We start from the raw sequence: 10847 nt of genomic DNA, 5'->3' as shown, positions 1-10847 counted from the left end.
TTAGTATCTTAACGGCTGGGACAACCAGGGCTCCAAGTTAAACAGAGGCCCTTAATGATTGAGAATTTTTATTGACCATTACCTTCAATTATTCTGTTTTTTTCGCTGCCTAGGCTCAGTTAACTGGACATCACATGTTTCAATTTGCCGACCGATGTATATTTAACTTGTCATCATATGCAATATGTAGTGCATTCAACGGCACGTTATTTTGGTCCAGTTGCAGATAGAGCTTTGAGAATGGATCTGGGCCTGAGCCAAAGTGCTCGTTTTCCCTTTTTTTGGGACCCTGTCAAATTCCTATAAAATAATAGGAATGAATCATCATTTCATGATATAATATGCTAGTAGTTATAAAAATTGAAAGTTGACTTGTCAGCATGGTTTTACCAAATTTAATGGGCAGTGAAAGTGTTAATTTTATTATTGTCAATACGGCTCAATGTTTACACCTGTAAAATATATTTTTTAAAGTGGAATAAGGAGCGAGGCCTCCGACTTTGTTATAACTGCCCCGTGGGTCACAGGTAAATAGGAGAGCTTTATGATAATGAGACGTTCAATGTACACAGGTAAGGATGACATAGCATCCCTTTGCCCATTGTAAGCCCTGTGATTACTATTGAACTAGCCCTGATCCACAGGAAGTACTAAACTGATTAAATTGTTTCCTTTTAAAAAAATTGAGCTAATTTAATTAAAATTAAATGAGATTTTCTTTTATTAATAATGAATTTATTATAAATTCAATATTTCTTTTACTCAAATTGAAACCACAAAAGTGCTAGATGATTGTTTTATCTTGATGACTTGAGTTTCAAATTGATGAATTTTTTGGGGATTAATTAATACGGTTGAATTTAATTGAATTTAAGGGGAAAGTTATTAATTTTTTAATAGAAATTATAAATTTAAATAATCAATTATTTTTATCTAATTGTTAAAGTTTCCAAAACATCACATTGGCCAGAGCCTGAGTTGAGAAGGGTGGTTTAAATTGATTATGGACTTTTTGTGTGATTTCAATAATCAGGTTTTAATTAGAGAAAAAAATTGTATTAACAATAAACCTATTTGAAATTGATTATTTCTGTAACTCTAATTTAAAATGTCTGATATTTGTCGTAAAATGTTATAGATTAATTATTTTTTATAAATGAGAAAATGAGTCAAAATGTAACACATTTTCAGCCTTTAATGGTTTTATTTGTACAATTTATTATTTATTTTAACATTGCCGAGAGAAAAGAACTATATTAATATTTCAAAAAGTGTTATCGATTAATAATTTGTTAAGAATAAATACGAGAGCTAAGATGGAAAACTCAAAATTTAATATAAGGATTTTATTTACAATTAATTTTTCTACAGTTATCGAAAATATATGTTCAGCACAAAATTTATTCATTAGTTATTCATAATAGATTAGCTTTGTCTTTTTCTATTAATTATTAATAAAAAATTTAAAAAGTCAATGATATTTATTATTGAGATAACATGCTTTGGGGGTTACACTATTTTAATAAATTTTGTTAATTATATTACTCATTGAGATTTAATTTTTTTAAATGATATGATTTGGGGGGGTTTACACTATTTTACTTTGAATTTTGTTCAAAATGATAAATTCCTATTTAAATTAATTCTTTATTATAATAAAAAACTACTTAATTTAATTTCGTAGACTCATTAAAATTTTATTTTTGAAATAATGTAACTTGAGGGTTACATTATTTTAATTTAAATTCTGTAAAATAAATAAAACACTATATAATTAAATTTTGTTAGTTATGTATTTCATTAAGATTTAATTAAAAAATGCGCTTTGTTGTTTACATTATTTTTTAATAAATTTTGCTAATTATCTGAATGAGATTTGACTATCGAAACGATACTTGTTGGGTCCCCCGATTTCATTTATCTGTGGTTGAAGATTATTTATTATTAAATTATATTGTAATTTTTATTTCTCTCATTGATGGTAATAAGTGAAGAGATTGGAGTACTTTTTTTTACACATTTGCAATATTTTTAATGTCCCTCATTATCAAAAGAGGCATCATGTGTTAGCAATAGCAGTCAGTAATGGCGGCGGGATACAAGCTTCCCCTATTTCGTGCACTCCGCCGCGGCACGCGATTGGTCGACGTGGGTCTCGAAGGGACCACCCTTCTCGGAATGTGTATCGCGAGCAACGCGGAACCCGACACAAAACAGAATCTGAACTTCATCTACGACAAACTAACAAAACGAATGAGCAAAAGCCCTGATATCACACTTCTTATGATGAGATGAATACGTATTTCGAACAAAGCGGCTTCTACAACGGACAGTCCGCTGCGGAGCAGTCTTACCGTTTCCCGCAGGGCTTATTAGTACCACCATATCCACCACAACCCAGTACAGCTCGTTCGTCCTCAAGCACACACGATAATGGCACCGCATACCCGGTTGACGCGACTGTCAACAACGCTAGTTCGGCAACCAACGCGGCAGCACCTTGTAAGTTATACTCCAACTCCGGCAGCGATTCCGGCGCAACGCTCTTCAAGCCAGAATGCCTGGCCAAAGACCAGAATGGCTTTAACCAGGCCGTAAAAGACATGGCCACAGCGTGGCCCTCGGCTGGCTCGTTAACGGGCGTCAGGTCTGCCTCCATGCCTGGAGAAGCTATGCGGCCATTTCCGACTGACAATACTGGTGCAACACGGGTCTCGGACGCATGGTCGACTTGCTGTCAGAACACAACTGCCATGGCACAGGCCCCGGCGAATGCCTTTTACCCGTGGATGGCCATAGCAGGTTGGTGTAAGTTCGACTTCCATATTTCTCTTCAATTCAATTATTTAGTTTCACTTTCTTTAATCCTCTATGGTTCACCCCAATAAAAATGTATTACATTTTTTCTACAAACACGGGTACTGTTAGCATATTTTTAATTGAAAAAAAACACATCAAAACAGCAATTGAATCCGTTAGAGTGGACCTTTAATTAGTTAAAATGACCAATTAAGGGTAAAATATAGATTTACTTTATTTTATTGTTATCTGCAAACTGATAAAATATTGCTTAGCGAAATTGGATAGCTGAATTTTATATTCTATCCCCCAATTTGGTGCAATTTTATAAATCTCTGAACACAAAATTTCATCAGCTCTGAATGACACCAACAAGTAATCGACTCTTTTTAGATGAAAAAGTATTGTATCTATAATACTGTTGATTGTACTGAAATGACACTAAAGGCTATACTTTCCAAAATACCAAAAAATTGAGAAAATAAATTGTTATGAATGGTTTTTTAACCATGTTTTTGGCATGTATGTATACACTTGACCATAGAGGGTTAACTGTGATTTCTTGCTATTTCATCATTATCTATCGAATTCAGATTTCATATAATCTCATTCTTATCCTTATTAAAGCCTATTACAGCCTCATTAAAGCTTTATGAAGTCTTATCCTATTGAAAAACACAAACATGCAATGATATCACACAAGAATAAAAAAAACTGCATATAACATTTCATGCACAAAACAAATTTCTATTTAATAATGCACAAAATCATGAATTTTTTTTTTTGATTTCCATTCAATTCACATCAATTGACATGTAATATCACATTATTTTGTAAATTGCACAAAAGAGTCAAAATTATGAGGAAATAATGCATCATGTAAACAAAACTGTAATTTTAAAATTTACTGTAGAATAAAAATGCAGCATAAAAAAATGAATATCAGGAATTTTGGAAAACAAAACTAAATTGCTGTCATAATCATGCAAAGTTGTCTATTAAAAAGAAATAATAGTATAATAAAATGTACCATAAAATGCCATAAATTGATCATAAAAGATATAAATGGACCATGTTATAAAATTTATATTTTGTTCAGTGCAAAATATTGAATCAGTTTCAATTTATTCATGTAATTATAAGAAAAAGTGCATCATGTGAATGAAATTGTGATTTTAAAATTTATTGTGGAATACACCATACAGCTTTAAAACTGAGTAGGCTATCAACAATTTTGGAAAGCAAAATAAAATTGCAAAGTTATCTCGTAAAAAGAAATAATGTAATAAAATATACCATAAAAAATATAAGTATGTCATAAAATTCATATTATGTTGGATATTATATGAATTGTCAAAATTGATCAGTTTCAAATTATTCACGCAAATGCAGAAGAAACATGACATTTTTCTCTATCAAAATGGATTTCCAGATTACTTTCATGTTCGACATGAGTTTTGATTGCAATTTTAATAGAAATTTACCTGTAGATCTCAATAACTATCTATCAACAAATTTTAATAACATTCAAAGAATTGAAATCTTTCCAAATTTATCATTTTTGAAAATTTTCTCATATTTTGTTTCATTAGAATTTTCCTACTACAAAATTATGTCTTAAAATATTGAAGGAGAAAAAATGGAGAAAGAAAGAGAAATATTTTGGATAAAATAATTAAATTGATACCCTACAAAATGAATATTTATTTCTGAGGGGAAAACTGCATTGAAATAAATTTTTGTGTTTGCTACATTAAAAATTGAATTTTGTTCAGAAAGATATCAGAAAATAAATTTTGTTTTTGATATCCAAAATATGTATCATATCACCATAATCCAATAACAAATGTATCATACCAATGTAATCTAATGACATACAAAAAATTAAAATCTTTTGAAATTTGTAAATTATGAAAATTTTTACAATTTTCAATTAACTTGAAATTTCCTACTACAAAATTGAATCTTTTATATAAAAGAAAAAAAATGAAGAAAAATATTTTTCGCATACAAAATATGCAATTAACTTGTTACAAAATACACATTTGTTTTCAAGTATGCGAAAAAACTTTACTGAAATAATTTTTTTTACGTTTTCTATATTAAATATTGAATTTTTCTCAGAAAGCTATATTTTGTTTCTGATAGCTATAAAAATAATAAATATCTATAAAAATGTGCAAAAAGCCCAGAATCAAGGAATTTGTAAAAAAAATTTTTTGATCAATTTCTAAAATCGTTAGGCAATATTTAACGTTTCATGTAGTAATCCTAATTTGAACTTGAAGATGACATCAATGTAGAATCAGGTCTATCTGTCACACAAAACATGGGATGCCATCATAAAACTGGCAACCAGTGTCATTCAAATCTCTCTTATAAACAGTGATTATCAGTGATTATAAACCATGTTATTTAATTCCTCAAACTCACTTGTGTCTGCATAAATACATAAATGCACACACAAACGCCGTGAACAATCTCAGCTCATTACGATTCTGAAGCACGGATATGTAAATTTATTTCAATCTTCTTGGGGCCATTATGTTAATTACCTGAAACAGCGAATCATCTCCGCGATCTGAAGTGAAAATTTATCACCTGTCAAGACAGCCAGCGTATGAATTGTGAAGAATTCGTGTGTGAATGACATTCACGGGAGATGCTGGGAGGGCTTTTTTTAGGGTTTTGCCACATAAACGTAATCGTGTTGTTTATCAGACCAATAAATTAAATTCACTAATTCAGCACTTCCTCAAGGTATTCCGAAATAAATAACGACGGTTCGAATACTAATATTAATGTGGATAAAATTTTTACTCACAGAAATATATTTGAATAATTTTATAGATACAAATTGTTGAAGAAAGTATTGTAAGTCATATAACGCGCGTAGTGTCATAAAATAGATGTTGATCAAAATACAGTCGAAATGACATCATTCGGAATTTTATGTGCTCATTACAATCTCTTGAATTCGAATTGTGTATCTGTAGAATCACGGTTTAAAATAATATCATATGATTTTGGCGTTGATTGATCAATATTGCTCATTCTCAATAATGATGGTATTTTATGATCATCAAAAAATTTCACAGGCTCCATAAGTATTTAGGTGACAATTTACAGATGTCATCTACTACATTTCATATTTACAAAGGAATCAATAAAATAAATAAATTTTTTATCAAAAACTTTTATGAATCGATATATAAAAAAAGTCTCGACTTCAATTATTATATTATATTGACTTTTTATTACTGAATATAGTGAAATAAAGAAAGTGTTTATTACTATTGAATTGACATCTATATTGCATGAAAAGACAGGAAAGTTATGTAAGGGGTTTTGCCGTAAAGAGAAAATATTATGAAATTTCATGAAAAAAATACAGGATTAATTAGATTTTCGGCCGGTGTTTAAATACCCGAAAAAAAATCAAAGCATTATTGATATTTTAGTGTACATTAAAAAAAAGATTTGTATATTGATTTTTTTTTCCCTCTCACATTATTCAGTTTAGATATTTTTGACAAATAATTTCATTAGACAGAAAGCGATGCCTACAATGTTTTAAACTGATTCTGAATGGATAAACTGATACAATAAAGCCGAACTAGACTACGAGCTTATTCCTTTAGACTAGAGTGCATGGATACCAATTTGGTTCACTTGAGCATTTTATCGACCATTTTATAAATGTTTTCACTCTTTTGAAATGAAATATAAGACGTGAGTTGTTAAAATTAATGTCAGAAACTACAATTAGATAATGCAATATTGATCTGAGGACAACAACAACATCAACATCTGAGAACTCAAGATCAACTTTTAGATTGATCTAATCAATGTTTTTCATACATATTCGGCCGATGAATATGTTTATTTCTTGCTTGATACCCGGCGTTATCCTGGGTGAAAAATGGATCGCGTAAGATGAAAAGGTTGAGAATCCGTGCTGTCAAGTGCGGCGTTTCTTGAGCTTTTTGCTCTAGTGGAGCTCATGAAATAATTTCCATGTTTTCTAAGAAACACTCCAAATAATATTCACGTATTATGAAATCATTGAAATTGTTTACATGCATGTTCTAGGAGTCATGCGGAAAATTTTCATGTTCTAACAATCACCTGGAAAATGACATACAGAGCGATGCAATGCTCACGGCTATCGATGGTAATCCGTGTACGTTTGGTCATTTAGAAGTAGGCAAAATTAATCTGGAAAAAATGAGAAATGCAGGCCTAATGAAAATGTGAAAACTGTATGGGACAATATAAAATGGAAATCAAGACTTTTCTACGCTTTTCAAAAGGTACGCACAGCACCAGCGCATTTTCAAGAAAATTACGCATGGTTCCTACGCGACTCCATGATGTAGGCCTGTTTGTGAATCACTGGTCTAGAGAATCCTTGAAATAAGACATAAAAACTTCAAAAAAGGATTCAGTAGCATTATAAAATTTGTTTCCATTCATCTACTCGGTGGAGAAAAAAAAACTGATAATAATAAAAAAAAATTACTTGTATATTAATTGAAAAACACATGCATTTATAAGAAGATTACGCATGGTTCCTACCCGATTTCATGATGAACCACCGGTTTAGAGAACCCTTGAAATAATACATCCATCATCTTAAAAACATTATTATAACTATTTACATTGCTATTCATTACTATTCCTTGCTAAATCCATAGCAGTCACCGGGAATAGAGAAAGGTCCACGAACTCCTGTTCAGAAACTCGGCTCTAAAGCATAGATTTCCAACTAGTGTTCCGCGATGGTGACGTGTCCTCATGGTAGTGCTAAAACTGCCTTGAGCACACCCTGTATATTAAAGAAATATTCAAAATTTGTTCGAGTTCCGTAAAACGGCCTCAAAACCATCAAGAGTTCCCTGTATTGCTTCATAATCATTGAGGGTTCCGCAGGAGCTTTTAATGTTCGAAACCTCTGCCCTACAGGCTAATGAGTTACTGAACGTTTGAGATAATATATATAGGGCTATTTCTCTCTCTCTCAAATAAAATTCAGTGCTGATATAATAATTACAATCTCGTCTAAACATTAAAAAAAATTTAAAGAATTTATATAGTAATATTTTGATAAATTTTATTTCAATTTACCTACTCGGTAGGAAACAAAAAAAAACTGATAATAATAAAAAATTACTTGTATATTATTGAAAAGAGTGTGTAAGAAATGAAACAGGAGATAAAAAAAAGTGGCACATAACACGCATCGGGTTATTTTATTTTGTTTTGTTTTTTCGAGATTAAGTGGGTTAAATGGCACTTTCTTCGCGTTCTATCTCCAGCAAGGCACGTAAAACAGCTATAGACGCCATTGTTTATGGCCGTTTATATCGCCCTGCTCACGGCAAGTGAGCTTGCTTGCCAGTAAAAAAAAAAAAAGATTCAGGAGCAGGTGTGAAAATAATTTCCGAGAGAATTTAGGGTTTTGGGAAGATGCATTGGGAGGAAACTTTAGGAGCAATTGTGCTCTCAAGGAGGACCAAAAGAAAAAAGATGGAGGTGGATTGGAAAGTTGACGGAGATCACAAGAAGGAATTGTGTGTGTATGTGTAGCATTGTGGTCGTAATCCTTTTATTTTATCCACCCATTTTACCCATTCTTTCCTCGACCCCCTTTCAAAGATATTTCTTGGCATCTAGAAATCAATATACGTTGCCTAAATCCCCAGCTCCTAGATCTATTCTTTTTGTCTTTTTCTCTCTTCGCCTTGCCTCTTTTCATTTTCCTATAAGAAAGTAGTTTTTTTTTCTTATCGCTCTTTCAGTTTTCCGAGGGATCCTGAACGGAAAAAACCGGGATGCGATCAAAAATTGAAAGAAAACTACTATTTTTTTTTCATTCATTTTCACAATCTTTGTAGTGTTTGTAAATAAAAGCAGAAGAAAAATGGATGATGCTACGCTATAGAGAGATGCGATTGGAAAGTTTAACTCTACAGTAAGCCTACAGTAAAAGTCTGTTATAACGAGGACGGCCTCTAACGAGTGATTTGCAAGTGATTGTCAAATAGCTGATGTTAAAGATATAAAAATTACTCGGTTATGTGAGTCGGAAATTAGAAAGCATTCGCTTTAATGTCAACATCTCTCTCTACAAGAATTGAACATGATAACTCTTATCATAGCACATGCTTCTCGTAAAAATTACTATGAAATATTTCGAACAAAGGAATGGACACAGAAAGAATTCAAATTGTTTCAACCTTTCTTCCTATTTTTTGGCTTCCCACTATACATGATTTTATTCGGCTTTTGTCTCTTCCAGTGAATAAGAGACCACGGGACCAAACTTACAGTTTAAAGTCGTTTCCGAATGACTTAAAATATCGTGTTAAAAAACATTCCGATAAGCGGAAAATGCTGACGAGTCTATACAGTCATGGAAGTGAGGAGAGATATAATAATTGTGACTTTTAATCACACACACACATTCAGATGGTCGACTAAATCGCTTTGATAATACGAAATTCTATGCAAAAATGTCTGAGAGAATTAACTGCTGTGAGACCAAACATTCAATTTCATGACTGGAGTAGGACTACTGTCTATTCGTTAATGTTAGAACGAAACAATCTAAAAGACATTTAAATGCAGATAAAGTAGATTGTTTTGCCACTTTGTAACGTGACAGAGCAAAATATGGAAATTCGCTTATGACGAGAAGTCCGTTATAACGATAATTTCCCTCGTGATTTTGAACTGTCGTTACAGCAGATTTACTGTAGGCTATAGGCCCATAGGATATTTTTTGTTTTTTTAGGAAGTGGACACACAATTTCAGAGACATGTGAATCCCATGAAAAAATATATTTTAAGCACCGTATGAGTAAAAAAGGTGTATGAAAAAAATGGAAAATGATTGATTAAAAATGAAATAAATACCGTATTACTTTGAATAGCATATATTTCATCTTTAAAACATGGTTTTTGAGGCTTGCGGAGGTTTTGTTTGGAAAAATAACGTATTAGATGTTTTACACGATCGAAACATACATGAAGGATGAGAGGGCGAACTCAAACTCAGAGACCAAAGAAATAGTGGAGATAATTTTTGAGTCAATTTCGTTAATTTATGTAGAAATGTGTGAATAAAACACATTTCTACTATGTCAAGTTGGTTTTTTTTCCCAGCTTATATTAGCATTTTTAGAGCTCTACAGAAACATTTGATTTTATATAGGCTATTGTACAGCCTGCTTTAATTCAGATAAAGGAACTATTATTCCAAATTGATTTTCTGAGCATTTATCATTTTCTATCAAATATTTCATTTTAGAATTCAAGAAAGCAGTAATTAGGCTACAAATAATTTCATCCTCAATTATATGCGGCGCTCTCGTATATATTTTTGTTTATTTTTTTTCACATTTTATTCCAAGAAATACCGTAAATATTTTTCCCCATCATTATCGATATGCACAAATTTTAGAAAAGAGATTTTTATCTTTAAGGCACTTTGGTATTACCCGTAAATGAGAAGAGAAACCATTTATTTACTTACATTTGAATGATATGATAGAAAATCTTTTATCAGAGAGTTCGTGATGATTCTGTTTTTAGCAGATTATTTTTAAACCAAATTTATTGTCTGCATATAAAGTGAGATTAAAAACATAGTACGTTGCATTTTAATTGATGACATTTCGGCTTTATCAGCATCGGGTGACTATAAATTTGTTTAATCCTTTGGTTCGCACAGTTTATGAGATACACCGTGAGAGTAGAGAGGAAAAAAACCTCAACATACACTCATATCTATAACAATACTTTATATTGTGATATAAATGAATTATGGGAAAATTAAATTTAAGATAAATATCTCTCGCTCATGCTTAACAGTAGCATTATTTGCTAGATTTGCTGCAGTAATTGTTCTTAATTATTGGCAAAAGAATATTTCGCGTGCTCTTTTGTACTTTATCATTCATCCAAGATAATAAATGACATTGCTTTAAATTCCGACTTAAATATTTCTGTGTGAAATTGATGCGTGATTACACGTGAAGGGCATG

The 10847-nt window shown here is 31.4% G+C and overlaps 1 protein-coding gene across 2 annotated transcripts in view; it reads left to right on the top strand.

Moving 5' to 3' along the window:
• The first annotated feature begins 2191 nt into the window (after positions 1–2191).
• Positions 2192–10847, top strand: part of LOC149073505 (homeotic protein ultrabithorax-like) — a 183836-nt gene continuing 175180 nt past the window's right edge. Inside the window, exon 1 of one of the 2 annotated variants that reach the window (XM_089246928.1) lies at positions 2192–2808. In XM_089246928.1, the coding sequence (XP_089103054.1) occupies positions 2292–2808 (517 nt within the window). In that variant the 5' untranslated portion in view covers positions 2192–2291. The remainder of the gene's footprint in view (positions 2809–10847) is intronic. The other variant, XR_016194452.1, reaches the window with a different exon arrangement.

Source organism: Pholcus phalangioides, unplaced genomic scaffold (genome assembly GCF_987345545.1).
Source record: "Pholcus phalangioides strain wild (caught in Gottingen) unplaced genomic scaffold, Ppha-v1.0 ptg000017l_1, whole genome shotgun sequence".
NCBI classification, from domain to species: Eukaryota; Metazoa; Arthropoda; class Arachnida; order Araneae; family Pholcidae; genus Pholcus; species Pholcus phalangioides.
This window is presented reverse-complemented; position numbering and strand designations above follow the sequence as displayed.